Here is a 23059-nt window from a genome sequence, read left to right as displayed (position 1 = left end):
GATAGGTTGAAAGTGCGTATTATGCTTTTTGTTTGAATAATCTAATTGATGTTTTTCTTTGATTTAAAACATTACAACATGACATATTAAAACAACACAATTTAGGATAGCCGACGTAGTATAAATCCATTTACTTTCCCTCATCAGCTTATATTGACAAATCTATTTAATTCAAACTCGTTTTCAGTATCTCTAAAATAATGAATATTTTGCGGTTTACAGTTCTTTTTGACGATCTTTAAAATGTTTGTTAAAAGGTATTTTGGTTATCTTGTTTAGCACTCTGTCTTGTTTTGTTCAAACCAATTACGTTATAAAATTTACACCCGGATGTCACGCAATTTACGCTCTCATAGCCGTCTTTTGTAATCGTATATTGAAAGTTTTTACATAAAAATGCAAAAAGACTGTTACACTATATAAAGTACGAGCCACACCCTTTTCAGCAACATTATTTATGTGCAGTTGTCATATAATCATCTACAGTATTGGTGGTTTCTTGCTTTGAGGTAAAAAATCAGTCAAATTTCTTGTTTTAGGAAATGTTTGTGAGTTAAATTCCAATAAACTTTCACCTGTAACAGATTCAGGTATACTGTCCCCAACATCATGTTGTTTGTTGGCACTTTGAAGAAGGCTTGTAGGAAATAGCTGAAATAAAATAAAAATTAAAATTATTGTCAAGTGTACATAAAGGATTACTCATGTGAAAAGACGGTATTTGTCTAAATACGCCTTTTGTTACAATAATAGGACTGAAATAAAAATACTGTAATACGATTTTACACAAACAAACACGTATAGAATAATAATAAAAATCTTTTGATTTCACGGCTATTCACATCGTAAATTCTAGTTGTTGGCGGTCACTCAACAACGTTAGCATTTGGTTCATAATAGATTTGTATGCTTTATTATTATACGTTTTAGTTTTTACTTTTATTAATTAAATTTGACCAAAACGAAAATTTAAAGTTTCTATTGCCTTCATGTTAACCAGACTTCAGATATTATTTAAATAAATGGGTGTATCAGTTATAGCAATAAACTTTCTTGACTATCTTAAAATATATATATATACCGGACGTTCTTCTGTCATATTATCCGGTTTCCTATATGCAGTTTTAGGAATAGTTCTATCATCAGTACTATTAGTACTTGCTATATCATTTGCTGTTCCGTCCGAACTTGACCGAGGAAGAATTGATTCGTCAGATGTTGATTCTTCTAAAACATTATGTCTCCGCCGTAATAATGATTTTTGTTCACAAGAACAACTTAACCTTCCATGATTCTTAACTAGCATATCGTTTATTCCATCAGCTAGATATGTAAACAGGTTTTGCCTCGTCAATGCTTTTATAATCTTTTGATGGGCTAACTCAGCTTGCTGACGGTCAAAGTAGTTCAGAGAGTGAAATACTTTACACCATAATGTTTCTTGTGCTCCTGTCGGTAAATCAGAAAAGATAATTGTATTATAAACGCCTTTATCAATTACTTGTACTGCCCACAGAGAATCTGCTAAATGTTTGACATTGAAGTTATTTTTGAGCTGGCACAGGAAACATAGTTTTTGTCCTAAACCTTTGCGCTTATTATCTTCAAACTTCTCTTGTATTTTAACAGCAACATGTTGATTGTGTCCCTTTATTAGTTTAAGAAATCTTCTTAGCACATACACATCTCTCCCATTAATTAAGCTTACAAGAATTCTGATCTGATCTTTTCTATCTCGAATTCTTCTAACCGATGAACATTCGTCTTCTGTGAGACAACCATCAGCTAAAAGACAGTCAGGCAGTTCGCTGTCTCGGAAAATAACTCCGTCAATCAGATCTTCAATGTGAAACTGTATGGCATTTGCTAGACACTCGCGTTCATCATATTTTCCTGAAATTAAAATGATGTCGATTAACCAAGTTTGCGCATCTCTAAGATACAGTGCAGAATTTTTATTATATTATATTTGTTAATTAGATTCTTATCTATGTATACAATTATAATGCATATAAAATACACTATGAAAGCGCATATTTATAAGATACTAAGAAGCTGAATACTCTTGCTAATTTGAACCCGAGTTGCGAATCTGTGTTAAAAGTAATCTTCTGAAGTAAATTAAAATATTTGGGTAACAAGGTACCATAAATATTCAATAAAGGAAATAATATAATAGTCACATTTAATCATATCAGGTTTAGAAGATTAGCAATTCCTTTATCTAAAAAGTCTTAATAGTACATATATAAAAACACAAAGTTATTTGAAATAAATGTCAGTTGTATAAAATAGATTTTTTTTTTCTATTTAGCACCAACTGTATAAACTTTGTTTTAATTAACCCAGTGGTTAAATTTAACCAACGTTTATACTATTTGATGTAGTAGTTTTGACAGTTAAAACACAATTTCTGCGTTAGAGAGAATATATCATACTTTATCAATGTCTGAGAGGGTATCAAAATATATTTAGCATTTGTCTTCTCAAATCAAGTCGTTACAAATGAATTCATATACATGCTTTTCATTTTCTACCATAGTTTGGCAGTGGGAACACAATCGTTGTTCCACTGACAAACCATTCTAGCGTCCTAGCTCTATACCTATTTGTGCTGTGTCACTAAAGCACCCTAAATATTAGTTAGCATACTAAATAATAACCGGCTGGTTTTTATTTGAATATATAATTATATATTTATTTCACGCCAACAACTTTACATATTATTATTTCATGTTTAAACAGCTTAAATCTTTTACTTTGATAAGGCAAAACTGTAAAAATATTGAGATAGAAATTTAAACACATTTGTTGGAACAGATTATTTTCTAAGTAGATATCAACCTGTATTAACTTCAACTGCAGATTGTCGTCTAGTTTCTTCTGTAACAAGCCTCTCCCGGATCTGTAGTGAATAGTTACCATAGTCTGTGTTCATTGGAGTTTTAAATGCGACGTTATCATAAGGACTTTCCTTGTCAATGTTTTTTTCATCTATAACATGACAATCTTCGTACGGTACTTTAACTTTTGTGTCATCCATGCCACGTTCAACTGACGGTTCTACTGTGTCAATTTCTCCTGGCATATCATCGAATGATGTCTGAGTTGAGACATCAGCGTATGTCTTACATATTACGTTATTTGATGCAATTTGTCTTAGCAGTTTACCAAGTGTTTCTCTTATAGGTTCAGAAATACCAAATTCCTCCATTACTTTATCAACCTAAACATCAAATGGAAAGATTAAACACTATATAAACTGTTTTCAAAACGTAAACAATTGTTAACATTTGACCCATTTCTTACTTTAAAATACCACAGTGTATTGGATACATTTTCAGGGGGAACATCTTTTAGGTTGTACAACAAAAAGACTAGACACTTCTTTCATTAGTGAATATAAACCGTGATAAAATAACAAACATAGTAAAATATGTTTCAGAATTTTACGTAAAGGGAGTTAAATTGTATTTATGATAAAGAAGAAATTTTTACGGACTAAAAATTCGTCGAATTACGCGGAATTTCGAGTAAAAAGAGTTTGAGTTAATGAGAGAGTGATATTTACATACTTATGCCTATCATACTGTCAAGCTAAATTGATAACATTTAATTATCTTACTAGACATCAAGCATCTGACTCAGTCACAAAAACATTAATATGATTTAATAAAATTGCAATATATGCACCATATCTGTATGTATATCTTATAAGTTAAATGTTGTCGAAGTCAAAGTGTAAAACATAACTGAAAGGTAACCAAACGAAAATAATGAAACTGTGTGATTTATAACGGAACCTATGTTCACAAAATCATTTTTATTAGAATTTGTATAAATGTTTATTCAAACAATTTCAAATTTAACAAACAAGCTTACCGATAATCCAGTTGAGACTTTGTAGAAAGCATGTCTCTGTTTTCTCGGTCGAATACTTTGTTTACCATCTTCATCACTCATTATAAATACCAGTTTCACAAAGATCTCTTATTCCATAAAATGTTATACTACGTGTAAATGCTTTTTATATAAAATAGTAAATACGAATGTTCTAAATATAACACCTGTAACCTGTACATTTGATTTGTTCTTCCTTGTGCGGTAAATGTGTGATATACAATTTTTGTATCATACTTGTATATACATGTATGTGCATGAAATAGTAAGGAAGAAAATTGATATAGCCACCTGTTTCGAGTATATATTCTGACTCAGTTAATAAGAAAGACACATAATGACTATCATATTCACTAAATCTAATAAGAATTTACTGCTTTAAATCGCATCCGGATCTGGGTTGTTTAGAATAGTTTATTGGTTTAAAAAAAATGAATGTGTTAGCATGTTTTTGTTTTAATTATAGTTTGCTATGCTTCACAAATAGCTAAAACATAATTATGTACAGTATATAGAGGAGAGAAGATCGAAAGACATGATATAACAACAAATTGGGGCGTTTAGTTCATGCGCGTACAGAGGTGGGGTGGGTGATGACCATCATACCCTACCGCACGACATTTGTCTATCATGACAAAAATATTCCATTACATTACATTTTCTGTGAAATTGAAGCAAATATTTCACTCATTACCCCCTCCCTTAAAACTAGTAAAATGCCGAACCCCATCAGTAATATGCATAACCCCTTGACGAAATTACATCCTGAGGTCAAATTTCTGGTTGTATTGTGCATTATTATGTCAGGTATATAAGTTTAAAAATATTATCTCGTCGATCAGATGAACAAGGAGCCGCTGGATTTTTGTCAATTTAGAGCCCGGATTTAATCAGACCAGTTGATGTTTTAAATCGGATAAGTACTGTAAAGTCAAAGACGCTCGGGCGTGGAGCTCAATCCCAGCACGTGTACTTAACATATATATCCTAAAGCTAAATATAAGCCGTTTTGAAAAAAAGATCATATTTCAACGTCTATAATAACTTTTTTATTAATGAAATATAAACTTTAAAACAATTCCTTAAAAAATCTAAAAATGATGTTTTTGTAGTTTATTTTTTGTTGTTTTTTTAAAAAACAATTGGTCGAAAATTATGATACAATTTGAATTTTACAAGTCTTTCATTTGTTTCATAAGATGTTGATAATTTGCAGCATTCGTATTTTTTAAAAGAAATTTGCGTGGAGATTTGATTCATACATTTCTTTAATGTCATAAAAACAATAGATTTCCTTCATAAATTACATTTATATCTCCTCCATTTTGTTATTAACAAATAATTTACAAATGAATGTTTGTGAGTGGCTGGAGTGAGTAGATTCTAGCGGAGTGATGTAATGTATAAATGTAAGGTGAGGGTATAGTGGATAGATGTAATGTAAAGTGGATGTAAAGTGAAGTTTAACAAAGTGATGTGGGGTCTAATGAAGTGTATTACACAAGAGTATTGTAAAGTTAAGTAATTTCGGATAAGAGAAGAAGAATTGAATGATGTTGAGTTTAGTGAAGGGGTGTGGGTGCAGTTGAATGATTTGTTGGTGTAATGAAGTGGTCCTTGGATGTAATTAAATGAATGGAAATTTTAAATTATAAAAAAGAAATTTCCTGGTTAAAACTCATGTACATATGTTTGTGTTGCTTTATTATTTTTTGGATGTTCAATGTCAATATGTTGAGAGCCAAAAATACATAACTTAACCTAGGAATCAGCCTGCTTGTGATGATCTTTTATAAGTTTTCTTTAGTTTCTGCTGTGAGACAGCAATAATTATGTATTTTGTAAATCCTGGTTCTGAATCATCACACTGGACTATGATCCTTATCACGATATTTTTTTATCAATGTCTTAAACAAAGCACAACAATCCAGTTGTCTTGCTTCACTTTTATTCTAATCCTCTTTCACCTTTAACAAGTTTAATCTTTACAAAAATCAACTTTTAACACGCTTTTAAATGCAATTTTATATCAAGTTTTAGAATACTTCTTAGAATTCTTTTTAGAATACGTTTTAGAATACCATTTTCAGAATACTTTTTAGAATGAACACATTGACAAAATACTATCAATATATACAATCAAAGTTTATTTTAGATGAAAGTTACAAGTACATTCTTAACTACAAAAATGCTGTAGAATCAATACATCAATCATTTCTAGCAATATGTAGATAATTACAAACGTTATACATCATTATAGCATAAAATCGGCTATTTTTCCCTCTTTTGCCCATGTTATAACAGGGCCAAAACCATGCGTTAACATAGTCACGCGCTCTTGTTATAGCCCGGTTTTACCTATGCGCAATACATACAGGGCCCAGAAAACAAACAAAAAATGACGATTTGCCCTGTTTGCCAGAGTCATGCGCTCTTGTTATATTGGAAGTATAAATTCGAGGGCCTCAGTCGCAAAACGGCGAACAGCCTTCAAGCAATTATGCCGGCAATACGGCGTATAGACATCGCCGCTTATCTTGATTGTCGCCCTTTCTTAGAAACGGACAGTTGTCAATGTAAACAAATAGAATCTGTCATTCAGTTTAATCCCCCGATTAACTTACAAAAATGGAAAGCACAAAATGAATATAAGAAAACGTTGTTTTATTGACGTTTATATTGATAAATGTTCTGTATGTTTCTTTGAGAGAATAATGTTTTATGCCTGATTTTTTGTAAACTCGTGCTTAAAAAAAACGATTCTGAAATTGAATTTGATGTCACTGATCTTTTTCCTACCGCCAATCTGTAATTATTCTAGGAATGTCTGAGGCGCCTGTTTTGTCTTTGGTAGAGTAATGTTATGTCTTTCTTAAGTTTATATATCTCCAAAGTTAAACTTTGTTAAATCAATTAAAATTCGAAATTTCGTTCGGTTCTCAAGTTGTTGGCCCCGGATAAAATAAAACGCATACGTAAAACATGTAGAGTTGGATAAATACCGTTCAAGCACAAGGATTTAATGTTTGTGTTTTATATATAATATACATCATGAATCTGTTTTAAAATTTTATGCTATAATAGCGTCAACGCACGTTTATTTCGTGTTATAACGTCTGCAGAGTCCCTCGGAACTGTTGGAGCCCTCGCCCTACCGGGCTCGGGCACCAACCGTTCCTCGGGACTCTGCAGACGTTATAACACGGAAAAACGTGCGTTAATCCTATATTATCTAGATAATTACAAACGTTATACATCATTATAGCATAAAATCGGCTATTTTCCCCTATTTTGCCCATGTTATAACGGGACCAAAACCATGTGTTAACATAGTCACGCGCTCTTGTTATAGCCCGGTTTCACCTATGCGCAATACATACAGGGCCCAGTAACAAACAAACAAAAAATGACGATTTGGCCTGTTTGCCGAAGAGTCATGCGCACCTGTTATATTGAAATTTATTGATTCGAGGGCCTCAGTCGCATATTCAAGTAACTATGCCGGAAAAACGGCGTATAGACATCGGTGCTAATCTTGGTTGTCGCCCTTTCTAAGAAACGGACAGTTGTCAATGTAAACAAATACAGTAGAATCTACCTGTCATTCAGTTTAACACTCCGATTAACTTACAAAACTAGATAACACAAAATTAATATGAGATTTTTTTTTATTTGTGTTAATGTTGATAAATGCTGTTTATATTTCCATGAGAGAATAATGCTTAGTGCCTGATTTTTTTTATAAACTTGTTTGCTTGAAAAAAAAAACCGATTCTGATGTCACTGTTTTTTTTTCTACCGTAAATCTGAAATCATTCTAAGAATGTCTGAGGGTCATGTTTTGTCTTGGTAGAGTAATGTAACGTTTTTTTTTCTTGAGATAATAAATCTCCAAAGGCCAAGCTTTGTTAAATCAATTAAAATTCAAAATTTCGTTCGGTTCCGAGAATTTTCCAAGTTGTTGGCCCCGGAAAAATGAAACGCATACGTAAAACATAGAATTGGATAAATACCGTCCAAGGACAAGAATTTAATGTAATTGTGTTTTGTATAAACTATACATCACGAATCTGTTTGAAAATTTTATGCTATAATAGCGTCAACGCACGTTTATTTCGTGTTATAAAGTCTGCAGAGTCCCTCGGAACTGTTGGAGCCCTCGCCCTACCGGGCTCGGGCACCAACCGTTCCTCGGGACTCTGCAGACGTTATAACACGGAAAAACGTGCGTTAACCCTATATTATCTAGATAATTACAAACGTTATACATCATTATTTATAAATACAAATCGTTTTACCAATGTACCGCTCTGAAATGAAAACCCATTAACTTTTTATCAATAATCCTAATCTCTTTTCAAATTTTAACAAAAGAGATAATTGCGAACATAACTGATTTAACTGGCCTTGACCAATACTAGTGACAAAAGCATGTTTTGTTGCAGCTAGCACTTACAGAGCTATTATGATAAATGCAAAATTGTTTTGTTTTTCAGGCAAACTCCATTTTACAAATGTGAAGATATCTGATATGGTTGGGGGAAGAGCTTACTCCTGTATGGCTATTAACTACTTCATGAGGGATAATGTAACTGGTCCAGAACACGTTGTCATAGTATTGGGATGTATGTTATTATATAAAGATATTTTCTATAAACAGATTATTCGAATGTTTGAGTATATCAGGTTTCATATGTTACATACTTTGTACAAGACATTAAAATATGAATAAATGACTGATAATAATTTATCATATACCCACAAAGATTGTGAGTATATGATTATTCATAAAAAGTGGTGAATATTTTATAAAACTTTATTTACTGATGTGTAACATTTTAGGTCTTTACCTGCTGAATTTGTGTAATTAATATTTGTCCAGCTTTGAATTTGTGACAAGCAGATTAAAGGTTAAGGGAGTTAATTGTCAAAATGCGGCATAGGCTTAACTTTGTTTCCAGATTTTTATCACATTAAGTTCTGGTACAATAAAGGTTAAGTTTCACTATTCATATACAATTGTTGAAATTTCAGCTACTGAACAGAAACAGCCTGTCAAAGAGTTGTGGACATCACCTAGTGACGAGTTCTTTGTTAAAGGTCAGACTCTAAGGCGCAAATGTATTTTTGCTGGGACGTATGTAATACATCCAATTCACGGTGATTTATATTAGTATTCTACATAAATGATTGAAATCAAATCTTCTATTACTAAAGATATTTTCTTCTCTATAACACAATGATCAAATATTTTTTTCTCTATAACACAATGATCAAATATGATAACTTCTCCTGAAGCAGCCTGTTAGCTCGACTATTGAAAAGAAGGTTAATAGAATCTATCATTGGGTTAGATAGAGGATAGGGAAATCCCAACCCGAGGGTGATCGGTTCCATCGGGAACGAGCCTTGGCGAGTTCCCGATGGAACCGATTGCCCGAGGGTTGGGATTTCCCTATCCTCTATCTAACCCAATGGTTGATTATTTTTCTCACTCACCTGAACACACAAATATCAGTGAATCTACTTGCTACGCCCATTACAACGTACCTAGTTTTGAAAAGGGGGCGGGGCTTAGGCGCCTGACTTTCTATGATTAAAAAGCAAAAAATCTTCTGACCAAGTTTATGTGTGAAAAATTTAATGAAAATAAATTCATATGAGACCCCTCATGAAAAAGCAAGGTTATCATGATGAAACACATCGATATTAAAAACGGAAAGTGCCATAATATAAGTGTTTATAAGGAATTCAGTCCATACTTCAATGGTTGACAAAAAAGCGTTTACCGTTTGCAAAGATTTTTCTACTCTTTCGGTTATTTTGGCCGAATATTCAATTAAAATATATCAAAATGAGATTCGTCATCAAAAAGCATCGTTATCATAACAAAAAACATGAATGTTTTTCAGGCAAAGTGTCATAATATCCGATTTTACGAAGAACGTTTCGATATTTTAAAGTGTGCTATTTTTAGTAACAGATCGTTATTGGAAAGGGCGGATCTAGGTAGAGTAGGACTCATTGCAGTGTGAAAGTTAATATCAATCTATTTTGATTCCGTAGACAATTTAATAGATTAGCTTACAAATTTTTAATACATTTTGACCTTTTGACGTTTATTTTTTGTTAAAATAGGAGTGAATCGCGTATTATTTAGAACTGCTGCACGTTGAGTGTGAGATAAGCCCATGTGAGATAAGATTTTCCAACACCGCTATTTTTAGTAACATTTAAGGATTTTTCTATCTGGTTAGTGAGAAAGAACTATTCTACTCACCTTAGGGCATCAATGTCTGTGTCACTGTTGTTGTCACGCTGGTTGAGTTTTGTGTTCAAGTTAGTAGTTGGGAATGGGTTGAAACTTCACACACTAGTTGTTTGTGGTTATCTAACATAATGGGAAGAGTTCCTTTAACTCTGATTTACCTATTTATCAAGTTATGCCCTTTTTTCTTACTTTCTGAGTGCCCTGTCATGGACAGCTTTTCTTTTTTCGTGAATTTATATGAAATGTTAGTGGCAGCCTGCAAAACTACCTCTAATCCTATTAATAGTGAAAAGATGTTGTGTGTGAAACTGTGATTGTGTTTGTTTTTTGTTGTTTGTTTTTTTTTCTTTTTTGTAGATGAACGTTTTTGATGTTTCAAACTTATGCAACACATGCACTATAATTTGCATGTAAAGATTTATTTGACCCATACAATAAACTGTATAAGATAAACTTGTTCCACAGGCATATTTATAAACTGAATTAAGATATTTTTTAAGTTTTATCATAATTATATTATCATAGAGACGTGGTAATGACATTTAAGGATTACAGGAAACGATAATGATAATTTTCAATCATTTATAGTCCCACACCGGACGTATATTGGAAGAAACTTGAGGGAACACTTCCAGATAGAGCAAAGTTTAAGAGTTTTGGACAAGAGTTACAAATCACTGACGTACGGGAGTCAGATGTTGGCCAGTATGAGTGCATGGGTAAAAACAGTGAGTCAAGTGTAACTAAAGTCTATGATACCAGAATTGAATGTAAGTTTTTCTTTGTCTTAATAAAATTTACTAAGATAAAAAATATCACTTCTGTATGGATGGATTTAATTTAACAATGTAGGTCTATGTAAAAGGAAATGAGGTAGTTGAATTCAAATTACTATGACTGTTGTTGGTTTGAATTTGATTATTTCATATAAGGAGGCTACTTTAAGTTTTGGTTCTACTCTAGACAGTTTACTGATGCTTTTAATTTATGGTAATCCATATTTCAGTAAAGTATTTTATCAGAGGATAATTTTTTTTGTTTACGATAACTTTGCCTATCGCTTTTTTACAAAGTAACAGTTAACTTTCTTGTTGAGTGGAGACAGCTTCTGTCGCCATACTCACTCATCGATTAAAGCTAATGCTATTTTGAAAACACAATCTTTTTACAATGATTGCATAATGGAAAGTTATTAAATAGAGGACAAAATGAACGAAAGAGAAAATATTCGTAATATTATTTCAGCTGCACCATTCTGGGTGGAAGAACCTCAAGATGTTGAAGCCAGTATTAATGAGACGGCAACATTTATATGTAAAGCTGATGGTGACCCTAAACCTGAATATGCCTGGTACATCAATGGTGTACCACTTGAAGATAGTATGTTCAATATGATAACTTATTCAATTTTAATTCATTGATGCAAGTAATCTATTTTAATTTATTGGAGTAGTGGACTGGTGATTAAAGTATCTGCCCCTCAACCTAGGGTTCATGGGTTCAAGCTCTACTCGGGCCACGATCATCATTTCTCGTGACACTAGTACTGGTTGTTACCAAGAAGCAGACTTAAAAGGAGTGAGGCGTGAGGATGTTGCACGTATTCATTATCCCCCATGTACAGACTCAATCAAATCGAGTCTGCAATTCTCTTGTAATTTTGTTGTGATTAATGCTTCCGAGGGATCACTTGTTTCCAGAATGTTTTAAAAGTAATTAATATAAATTGCAAGAAGTTGTTTTTTTTAAGTTTTTGTAACTCCTCAAACATTTTCAAAGTCCATTGACATATGGCTTTGAAACTTTGCACACTTGTTTATCATCATGACCCAAACCTGTAGACAGGAGTAGGTAACTGTATCTAGCATTGTGACATAATGTTTCCCCTTTTCGACTTCAAATTTTGTTAAAGTTTTTGTAAGACCTCAAATATTTTCAAAGTCCATTGCCATATGGCTTTGAAACTTTGCGCACTTGTTCACCATCATGACCCCAACCTGTAGACGGGAAGAGGTAACTCCATGAAGCATTTGGCGGAATAATGCCCCTTTTCAACTTAGAATTTACATTTTAGTTTGCATACTACCTCAGATAGTTTCATATTATATTGCCATCTGGCTTTGAAACAAGTTGGAATTTTATACTCTACTTTGAGAGCATGATAGGACTCTATCCAAGGCCTTTAACTGTAACATGGATTTGAAGAAAAGTTGGCCCTTTTGCTTACTCAGAAAATTTTACATTATCAAGGCTCCTTTACTATCTAAAGATTTTACTAAGAATAGTCGAGCTTTGCCGTCCTACCGACAGCTCTTGTTTGAATGACATATTATCTGTTTCTATAGCATAGCATCATACTTCACTTAATTAAGATAACTATGATAGAATCTCTGACATTTAAAGATCAAGGCTGTACTCTGGATTCTTGCAATGGTTGAATGTTTTGCTAGAGGAAAAGATTGCTATACAACTTTCTTACCTGAACATTCTAACAAATCAACATGTATGTTAAATAACATTATAATAGTTGCTTAGTGATGTAAACACGAGACAATAAATGGCTATAGTGTTTAAGATAAGAATGAGTATGTTATTAAGGAATATCTCATCATGATAACAGGACAGAATGAGCTGGGTGTACGAGATCCACGTATCTACAACAACAACCGATTCTATAAGAAAGATGATAACAATATAACCCTGAGAAATCTAACATTAGAAGATCACATGAACATCCAATGTAATGCCAGTAACAAACACGGATATGTCTTTTCTGATGTCTACCTCAATGTTCTAGGTAAGTTTATATCACAAATATATTACCTCAAGGTTCTTGTTAGTATCACAAATGTTTTATATTCAATCAAAATTTGCTTGTAAAGGTAACATCACAAATGAAAATGAATAAAATGCATAACACCACACTTACTTGTTGGGGGAAACATTTACAACTCTTGATTTTGGACATTATTGCATCAAAGTATTAATTTTTCTACAGGGTCAGTTATAGGTCAGTGTAGAAAATTCTTCTGAGAAAAAAATAGGCCTAAAGGAAGATAACATTTGTTTGTTGTACCTTACTTACAAAGACGAGTTTGTATTCTCAATTTTTCTTTTATTAAATTTGTTAAAAATTGTCATAATGTTTTCATTTTGAACTTGCAATCTGTTTCATGTGCATAATTAAATTTTTATATCAGTTGAGCTGTTATTGATATTTTTGAAATTTGGACCAGGAATGTAATTTCTGATGCCGAATTGAATTTTAATTTCAACTGACTTATTTTTTTATGCAACTGTTTCAATAAACTGGTCGTATTATAGTTTCCCCACTGGCGGGCGGGTGGGTGTTAGGGCGGGAGGCATCCAATTTTTGTCCGGAGCATATGTTGTTCACCTATATAGGAAATGTAATGAAATTTCATAGAAAAGTTCACCACTAAAAGAAGTCAAGTTGCGCGCATAAACCAGCTCTCTAGGTTAAAGGGCAAGGTCGCACAAGAGGTCATAGAAAAAAATGCTTGTCCAGAGCAAAACTCCTACATCATACATGCATAGAGGGATATCAATGTAACTTTGCACAAATGTACACCATTGTAAGGCGGAGTTTTGCGTGCAAAAGTTAGGTCCCTAAGGCCAAGGTCAAGGTCAAACATAGGGGTAAAGTAAAATTTCAGATAAAAATATAAAAACGTGTTCTGGGACCATTAAGTCATCATCTATTGAGGGATTGAAACACAAATGGTCATTATCATAACTACTGGTGTGAAACATGTATTTTAGGTTAATATATGCAAGGTCAAGGTCTCTAAAGATGATTGTCAAGGTCACTTAAGATGATAAAATATAGAGATATTGTCCAGAGCATATCTCCTACACGTATTGAGAGATTTTAATGAATCTTCATACAAATGTTTACCACTATAAGAATTTGTGTTTCGTGCATGAAAAAGATCTCTAGGTCAAAGGTCAATGTCACACTTAGAGGTCATTAAAAACGCTTGTCTGGAGCAAAACTTCCACATGCATAGATGGATTTCATTATAAATTAGCAAAAATGTTCACTATTGAGAGACGGGATGTCGCACGCAAAATTTAGATTCCTCCAGCTAAGGTCAAGGTCAGACGTAGATGCCAAAGTTTAGATACTAGTACAACAATCATTAGAGATGATAATATATCCGGATATTTTCCAGATATTGCCCACAGAATCTCACAGATCTCCTATATGCATATCTATAATGCCCACATCTCTGTCAAAAGCTTCTGTAACGGACGTTTATTGCGAAAATGTTGCCCTTGTTATCTTTTGACAGTCCTTTTTATGTCGATTATTTCTCCGTAGTCTGTCTGTCCGCCTGTCCGTATGATTTTGATTTTTAAAAGTTTGTCCAGATTACTTCTCTCGTATCATTAATGCAATTTAAATTAAACTTTACAATTTTGACCGGTCCCTTAAGTACTCGGTTTTTTCGGTTAAATGAATTTAGGCCCTTGATGTAAAAACTTAAGGCGTTTTTTCCTTTGATTTTTCTGTCGCCTGCTACACAATAGCTGTTACATGCCACAAAATGGCCATGCCATATATAGATCCCTTTAACGTCGTCCATCTGTCTGCCTTTCTGTCTGTCTGTTCGTCACAAAACTTGTCCGGACTTCTGCTTATAAAGAAAAGATGCAATTTCATCCCATTTCTTAAATTGTCAGTACCAAGTTAAGTTATGCATATTTTCTTTTCAGTTTAATGATTTTTGTCTATGTTGGGGCCCTGGTGTGAATGTTTATTTCAATTTAAGGGATCTACTGGGATTTTTTTGTATTCAAGGTGAATACAAAGTGGGTCCATTTAAGTTAAATTGAGTTTCACTCACTATTTATGCATGTATTTGAGTTCAAAAGTAGCTGTTTTGTGCTTTATGTTATTGATTATTTTTGCATTTTAGCATGAGAACTCATGTTGTTATATATATATACTTATCATTTTATACGCCCGTTTGAATAACGGGTTATATTATAGTCCCCCCTGGCGGGGGGGGGGCGGAGTCCTACTTTGTCCGGAGAAGATTTCCTACATGCATTGAGGAATGTAAAAGAAACTTCACAAAAATGTTTACCACTATAAGAAGCTGTGTCGCGCATATATTCAGGCCGCTACGTCAAAGGTCAATGTCACACTTAGAGTTCATTGAAAAACGCTTGTCCGGAGCAAAACATAGAGGGATTGAAACACAAATGGTCATTTTCATTACTTCTGGTGTGAAACATGTATTTTAGGTTAATATATGCAAGGTCAATGTCACTAAAGATAATTTTTAGGTCACTCAAGATGATAAAATATAGAGATATTGTTCAGAGCATATCTCCTACACATATTGAGAGATTTTAATGAATCTTCATACAAATGTTAACCACTATAAGAATTTGTGTTTCGTGCATGACAAAGATCTCTAGGTCAAGGGTCAATGTCACACTTAGAGGTCATTTAAAAACGCTTGTCTGGAGCAAAACTTCTACATGCATACATGTCCAGGCCCACACGGACGATATGGTAAGAATTGTACATCAACGTGTCAGTGTGTTGATAGTCCGTGTGATCCTATAATTGGTCAGTGTATATGTGCAGCTGGCAGAACTGGTCTTAACTGCTCTGAAAGTAAGCCTTACATACAATTGAATATTTAGGCGTAATAATTATAAGAACTCATGTTGTTATATATATATACTTATCATTTTATACGCCCGTTTGAAAAACGGGTTGTATTATAGTCCCCCCTGGCGGGGGGGGGGGGGCGGAGTCCTACTTTGTCCGAAGAATATCTCCTACATGCATTGAAGAAGAAACTTCACAGAAATGTTACCACTATAAGAAGCTGTGTCGCGCATAAATCCAGGCCGCTACGTCAATGGTCAATGTCACTATAGTTCATTGAAAAACGCTTGTCCGGAGCAAAACAGAGGATTTCAATATAACCTGCCACAAATGTTCACCATTGTAAGGAGTGTCCTTCGCAAAATTCAGGTCCCGGTGGCCAACGTCAAGGTCACACATAGGGGTCAAAGTTAAGATAAAAATATGAAATTGTGTATTTGGACTATTTAGTGATCATCTATTGAGGGATTGAAACACAAATGGTCATTATCATAACTACTGGTGTGAAACATGTAATTTAGGTACATATATGCAAGGTCAATGTCAAGATAATAAAATAAAGAAATATTGTCCAGAGCATATTTCCTCCGCGTATGGTTAGATTCTAATGAAACTCCATAGACATGCTTAACACTATAAGAAGCAGTGCCATGTGGACTAGGTCTCTTAGCTTAAGGTTAAGGGCACACTAGGAGGTGATTGAAAGATGCTCGTTCAAAGCCGAACTTCTACATTCATCGGGGGATTGTGATATCTCTTGGCACAAATGTTCACCATTGTGAGGCTTATTGTGTACATAATCAGTTTGTTTCCGGGGACCAATTAGTCATCATTTATTGATAACTAACAAACATTCATGACTACAAGTGCGACACAAGTATTTACGTTAATATTTGCAAGGTCAAATTTACTAGAGATGATATAATATTCAGATATTTTCTGGATATTGCCTAGAGCATATCTCTAATATGTATATCTTTAATGCCCACATCGCTGTCAAAGCTTTTCCGACGGCATTTTTGGCGACAATGTTGCCCTTGTTGATAATATAGATATCGTTTGACCTACTTTAAATTTTTTGATGTACAGACTTGAACTTTTGACAAAGGATGTAATTTTTGATCCTGAATTAAATTGAAATATAAATTGACCTACTTTTGATATAATTGCTATCATTTGACCTCCTTTCCTGCTTTATAACATACATATTTGAAATTGATTTGTTAGGATGCTTGTCTAAGTAATTACTTGGATGAGTTCCTTTATTGGCTTTTGTTTGAGTCCCAATATCCTGGAAATTAATCAGAAATGTTATTTTGAGGTAAAGTTCGAATATGGGTCACCTGGGATCAAAGACAAGGTCACGCAACCAAAATACGGACAAACATTGTTTACACACTGGAGACTACTGTTTTGATCTAAATATCCCGGAAATTGGTCAGAAAGGTTGTTTTGATGATTTCTAGGTCAAGTTTGAATATTTGCCAACTGGGGTTAAAAGCTATATCACACAGTCGATATTTTGAAAACCTTGCTAACACTCTAGAGGCTACCATTTTGAACCAAATACCATGGAAATCGGACAATAAGGTTGTTATTATAATTTCTTGGTCAAGTTCGAATATGGATTACCTGGGGTCAAAAACTAGGTTTCACAGCCTAAATATTGGAAGTCCTTGTTAACACTGTAGGGGCTTATGTTCCTGTCCAAATATCCTGGTAATTGTTCAGAAAGGTTTTTATGAAGATTTCAAGGTCCAGTTTGAATATGGGTCACTTGTGTTCAGAAACTAGGTCACATAGCCCTTATATGGAAAAATCTTGTTTACACTTAAGAGGTTTCTGTTGTGATCCAAATACCCTGAAAATTGGTCGTTGTAGAAAGTTTGTTTTGTTAATTTCTTGGTAAAGTTCCAGATCGGTCATCTCTGGTCAAAATCTAGGTCACACAGCCCAAATTAAACGGGATTAGGCCATCATAATCAGGTGATATGGCCCTTTTGTGAATTAATTAATATACTATAGCCATTAGACACACCTGCATATCCTTTTTCATTTGAAATGCTGAAATATGACATTGACCACCAAATTCACTATGTATTCCTATATTATGGCAAAGGTCAGTTGTACAGAAATAAAAAAATCTACTTTTTGTTTCTGCTATTCAGTGTTGTATTAATGCGGTGGCAAAGCATTTTTTCACAAATGCAATCTTGTAAATAAAATTTTAATTGAAAGATATGATTATCCCAATATGAAGCACTGGATATTCTGATGTGTCTCTTAACCAACTGTGTTTATGGATGACCATGAGACTTAAGTTTGTGCTTACTTGATCATTGGTATTGATTCGATATATTTATTCATGGACGTTTTTAGTTGAAAGGAATTGCATGTAATTATTCTTTTGTACTTGTATTTAGCAGCAATATGGTTGCAATCCGCTTTCAACAAAAAATTCATGTACTTCACTGTCGATTTGTACACCCTTCACTGCACTGAATGTCTTGCATCTGTGTAATTTCAGGTACTACTGACACATCTAATACAGAAGCTTTTACAGCTAACCCTTCCTTAACCAGAGCTGCATTACTGGTACTTGTACTGCAGTTAATATTGCAGTGAAATTGCAGGGACTGATACTGAATTACTTTTACAAAATTTGACTACGACTGGTACTGCTACTACTACTGCATTTCAAGACTAAATAAAAATGTCATCAGTTTTTCTCAAAAAGTGAAGCTGTGAATCCCATGTATTATTTTATTTTTATGAAAAAGTAAGTTTTCAAATCTTACTCATAACTACAGAAAACCAGAACTCAAGAAATTGAAATACATGAAAATTAAGCTCAAAGAAATCATACTGCATAAATGAATTATGATTTTTTAAAGTTTATATGTGTAACTGTTTAAACTAATCAGTTATGAAAAGGAATTCATCATTAAGGAATCAATCTGCGAATATGTTGAATCAAAAACAATGAAACACTTGACAAACCTCTTCTTTTTCATTTATTCCAAATAATCCTATTTCAAGTGATATTGTTAGCACAATAACAAGTTGGTATTAACTACTTTAGCATAAATTGAACAGAGGTGTTGAGGTGTGAAAGGCAACAAAAGACTGTTGTGTTTAGATATGAATGGTTGCATTTGATTAATTGTTTGCATTTTTAAAATATGTAGTTAAAATCATTAAAATATGTTAATGTACATTATATGTTATTTTTGATTTCCAGTGTGTATTTATTCTAACTATGATTCTTTAAGTTTAAGGCGACCAGATATGGAACAGTCGCCCTAATGACATCCGCAAGGTTTAAAAATTACAATGAGTTTGGGAGACTGATCCAGGTCTCGAGTGGCCTAAGTTGTAAATGTGCTATGTGTCTGTAAATTTGCTATGTGTTTGTTAATTTGCTTAGTATTAATTTATATAAAATGCTGTTTGTTTTCTTTGTTTTTGTGTGAATCCGTTTTTAGTTTGCTTTGATGCTTTGATTAAATGTTGTATGTAATTTTTGCTGTAAACCTTGTATTTTTATGCTAGTTGTATCTTTGCTGTCTGACTTGTATGTTTGTTCTAATTGAAACTCCTTATTTTCTTCCATTAGGCTGTGCATGCAACTTAATTTTAGTTAACTTTGTTTGTTACCCTGTATGTGTTTTATCTTTTTCTTTTTTTTCATGCAGTTTTAGTTCTATCATAAAAAAGATATGTACTTTTTTTAAGGAAGTCAATCTAATTTTTTAGTAAATCTTAAATTATGTATAAACTCTATGTGTTAACTTACTACTTTATTAATTCATATTTTTATTATAATTATTTTTATTTATTTCACATTGCTACATGTATCATACTTAAAGTGTCAGCTCATTCTGTTCTACAGTCGTTGATTACTTTTAAACCTTTAGTCCTTTTAATACAATATCTACTGTGCATGTCATTATACTTTGCTTTAATTTGTCATCTTATTTCTATTCAATCTCTCAATCTTGCTATTTTTATTTCATGCCTATAGTTGTTATTAGTTTTAAATGTTTTTACTTTCAGATCTGTTATATGTTAGTAAATATGTTTTATGTCTTTGTTTTTGTCGGTATATAGCTTATTAGCTAAGGTTTCTTGTAATATGTAAACTGACTTGGAATAAAATTTCTTGTATCTTGTATGATGAATATATAAAAGGACTAGTACTGAAACTTAATTACTTCCTAAAATAAAGTACTGGTACCGCAGTAACGAGCTAAAATCTAGTACTGGTCATGGTACTGCATAACTTGGCAACTACTGGTACTTAAGTATTACACCCTTAGTATTTATGCAGTTCTGTCCTCAACTAAATCATCAGCAGTTGAGTCTCCAGTTACAGATGGAAGTATAATTATAGGCATTAGTATAGGAGGGGTGATAATTGTTGTTGTGATCATAAGTATCATTATCTGTAAATGAGCGAGGCAAAAAAGAAAAAGAATGTAAGAAGAAATAGTCAAAACCTGAATTAAACATCACTGTTGACAAAGAAATTGATCAATTTAAAAGGGAACAAGCAAAACTTGTCCGGACGTCTCCTCAAAAACTACTAGTGCAACTATAACCAAACTTTACGGGATTGTACATACCATTTGCATTTTCTGGTTCAATAATTTTTGAGATATTTCTCTTAAATTATTTTTATGTTTAAAGTTAACTGTTTGTCCGGACTACTCTATTACCACTGAGACTTTACAGGATTGATCTGAAGCTCAAGTTCTTGCGCATGTTGCACTTGTTTTTAGGTTGAATAATTATTGGCCAAGTTATGGGCCTTGAATAAAAAATTATGTTTAATGTGTTGACAGCTACACAGAAACTACTGGTGAAATTTCATCCAAACTTTACAGGAATGATCAGTACAAAGCCTAGTTTTTCATATCATCGAAATTGTTTTTTAGAGTTATCGCCGTTTAATTATTTTTGATGTAAAGTTTGCCCGGACTACTCCACTTTACTCCACTGGAACAATTGCAGTGTAACTGTACAGGATGAATTTATAGCTCAGGTGCTAGTACAAGTTACAAGGGTTTTGCGCTTGAATGATTTTTAGCTCGAAAAATAATTTGAGGTATTGTTATAGTCATGTCGGTGTTGCCGTTGACGTTGCCGTTCGCATACTTGTATGTTGATCACTTCGTTTTTTGTGTTCATACTTGGCCACAACAACTATTGGGACAAGACCTTTCAGTAGACCAGACTAACCTTGACCTTCATCTATTAATGACCTTAACTTTCAAGGTCAAATGTCCAAATTTTCCTTGTTTTTTTTGCTGCTAGTAGCTTGTCCGTGCTTCATCTCCAAAAACGCTGGTTTCATTGAAACTTGACAGAAGTTGTCATTACAATCTCTAGTTTTGCAAATCGCAGGCAGGTTCCACAAAATAGCCACCAGAGCTATAAATGGAAAAATCTTGTCCGGGCTTCATCTTCAAAACCGCTGGGAGATTTCAGTGCACCTTCACATAAGTGATCAATAGTATCCATAGTTGTGCATATCGCTAGCACATTCCGCTCTGCTGCGCAAAATGACACTAAGAGCTATAAATAGAAAAAAATCGTGTCCAGCTTTCATAGGTCAATCTGCTCAAGGGATTTCAATGAAACTTCACAGGAGTGATCGGTACTATCCATAGTTGTGCATATCTTGTCCACACATTCCTCTTGGCTGCACAATATGGCCGTCAGAGCTTCCAATAGAAAAATTTTGTCCGGCTTGAACCGCTGATGGGATTTCAATGAAACTTCACAAATAATCAGTACCATCCCTAGTTGTTCATATCGCCTTAACTTTCCAATTGGCACCAGAGCTATAAATAGAAAGTCTTGTCCGGATTTCACAGGTCAAACTGTTGGTGGGTTTTCAATGAAACTTCACAGAAGTGATCAGTACCGACTCCAGTTGTGCATATTGCCGGCATGTCCTCTCTGCTGCCAGAACTCTAAATAGATACTGTTTGGCTTTCACAGGTCTAACTGGTGGCGGGATTTCAATGAAGTTTAGACTTTCAAGGAGTGATCAGGCCCATCACTAGTTGTGCATGTCGCCCGCACATTCCGCTTGGCTGCACAAAATAGCCGTCAGAGCCATAAATAGAGAAAACTTATCCGGCTTACACATTTCAAACTGCTAGTTGGTTTTCAATGAAACTTGTGATCAAAACAATGCATAGTTCTGAATATCACCGGCACGTTCCGCTCCGCTGCACAAAATGGCTGCCAAAGCTATAAATTGTAAACTCTTGTTTAAATCAAATATGTTAAGGCTTTATCTCCTACACTTTTTATGGAATTAATGAGATTTTAGGAATGAAATTTATTAAAGGTGGTCCTTTGTATAATTAGTATTTTGGCATATATTGCAGATTTAATATCAAAGGTCCCTTTCGAAGACATAAGTCACTTTTCAGTGACAGCTCTTGTTTCATTTTTAGCTCGACTTCTTTTTCGAGAAAAAGGGGTATTGTTACAGTCAAGGCGGCGTTCCTAATCCCGTTGCGGTTGTGGTAGCCGTCCGCAAACTATTATCTTGATCATAAATTTTTAAATTTTATGTTTTGTCTTGATACTTGGCCATAAATCATTGGGACAAGACCTTCAAGTAGGCAAGACTAAAATTGACCTTCATCAATAACCTTGACCTTCAGGGTTAATGTCAATATTTTGCTTGAATTTTACAATTAGTGGCTATACTTTTGTTATTTTTCAATTGATTAGCTTCAAACTTGAACAGATAAATCGTTTAGATTAGACCTTCAAGTTAATCAGACAGAGCTTGATATTCACGCAGGTCAAATTTTGAAAGTCAAATTATTGAAATTTTCATATTTTTTTTGCTGTCATTGGTTATAAGTTTGTTATTATATCCTGACAAACAAGGTTTTAGGGGTATAGTGGAGTTAGATGGTGGTCGGTCGTGCGGTCGGTCGGTCGGTCGGTCGGGCGGTCCGTTGTAGATTTTCTGTCCGGGAAATAACTCAGAATGTACAAGAGACATCAACTTCAAATTTTGTAGGTAGATATATCACATTGTGTCAAATTGCAGTGCAAAAGAACCATAACAATAACCAAGTTGGAGTAGTTGCCCTATATTTATTTTACACTTTGAACTTTGTCCGGGACATAACTCTAAAACGACAGGGGGTATTAACAAGAAACTTTTTAGAAAGATAGGTCTCATTAAGTAAAAGTGCAGTGCACAT

At 33.6% G+C, this 23059-nt stretch overlaps 2 protein-coding genes across 3 annotated transcripts; one reads left to right on the top strand and one right to left on the bottom strand.

Moving 5' to 3' along the window:
• Window positions 1-100: 100 nt before the first annotated feature.
• LOC132758735 (uncharacterized) lies at window positions 101-4116 on the bottom strand. Its single transcript, XM_060750438.1, has 4 exons — window positions 3883-4116; window positions 2845-3226; window positions 1082-1893; window positions 101-651 (listed from the first exon to the last, which is right to left on the bottom strand). The coding sequence occupies exons 1-4, from the start codon at window positions 3961-3963 to the stop codon at window positions 481-483; spliced, it is 1446 nt and encodes a 481-aa protein (XP_060606421.1). The 5' UTR covers window positions 3964-4116; the 3' UTR covers window positions 101-480.
• Window positions 4117-8337: 4221 nt separating this feature from the next.
• On the top strand, window positions 8338-20000 carry LOC132758710 (neurofascin-like). 2 transcript variants are annotated; one of them, XM_060750421.1, is made up of 6 exons: window positions 8338-8525; window positions 8935-9037; window positions 10760-10899; window positions 11417-11551; window positions 12792-12968; window positions 18349-20000. In XM_060750421.1, the coding sequence occupies exons 1-6, from the start codon at window positions 8366-8368 to the stop codon at window positions 18444-18446; spliced, it is 813 nt and encodes a 270-aa protein (XP_060606404.1). In that variant the 5' UTR covers window positions 8338-8365; the 3' UTR covers window positions 18447-20000. The 2 variants fall into 2 exon arrangements, with proteins under 2 accessions (XP_060606404.1, XP_060606395.1); XM_060750412.1 differs by having other exon boundaries at window positions 8345-8525; window positions 10760-10941; window positions 18349-19998.
• Window positions 20001-23059: the final 3059 nt, after the last annotated feature.

Source organism: Ruditapes philippinarum, unplaced genomic scaffold (genome assembly GCF_026571515.1).
Source record: "Ruditapes philippinarum isolate M1 unplaced genomic scaffold, ASM2657151v2 ctg1650_1_1_1_1, whole genome shotgun sequence".
Taxonomy (NCBI): Eukaryota; Metazoa; Mollusca; class Bivalvia; order Venerida; family Veneridae; genus Ruditapes; species Ruditapes philippinarum.
This window is presented reverse-complemented; position numbering and strand designations above follow the sequence as displayed.

Excerpts from the sequence above, each read along its gene's own strand:
- LOC132758710 (XM_060750412.1), top strand. The coding sequence starts at position 8,366 with ATGATAAATGCAAAATTGTTTTGTTTTTCAGGCAAACTCCATTTTACA. Across the intron at positions 9,038-10,759 it reads AAATGTATTTTTGCTGGGAC|TCCCACACCGGACGTATATT; the intron begins GTATGTAATACA and ends AATCATTTATAG. Across the intron at positions 12,969-18,348 it reads TGTCTACCTCAATGTTCTAG|GTACTACTGACACATCTAAT; the intron begins GTAAGTTTATAT and ends GTGTAATTTCAG.
- LOC132758735 (XM_060750438.1), bottom strand. The coding sequence starts at position 3,963 with ATGAGTGATGAAGATGGTAAACAAAGTATTCGACCGAGAAAACAGAGA. Across the intron at positions 3,227-3,882 it reads AAGTCTCAACTGGATTATCG|GTTGATAAAGTAATGGAGGA; the intron begins GTAAGCTTGTTT and ends TTTGATGTTTAG. Across the intron at positions 652-1,081 it reads ATATGACAGAAGAACGTCCG|CTATTTCCTACAAGCCTTCT; the intron begins GTATATATATAT and ends ATTTTATTTCAG.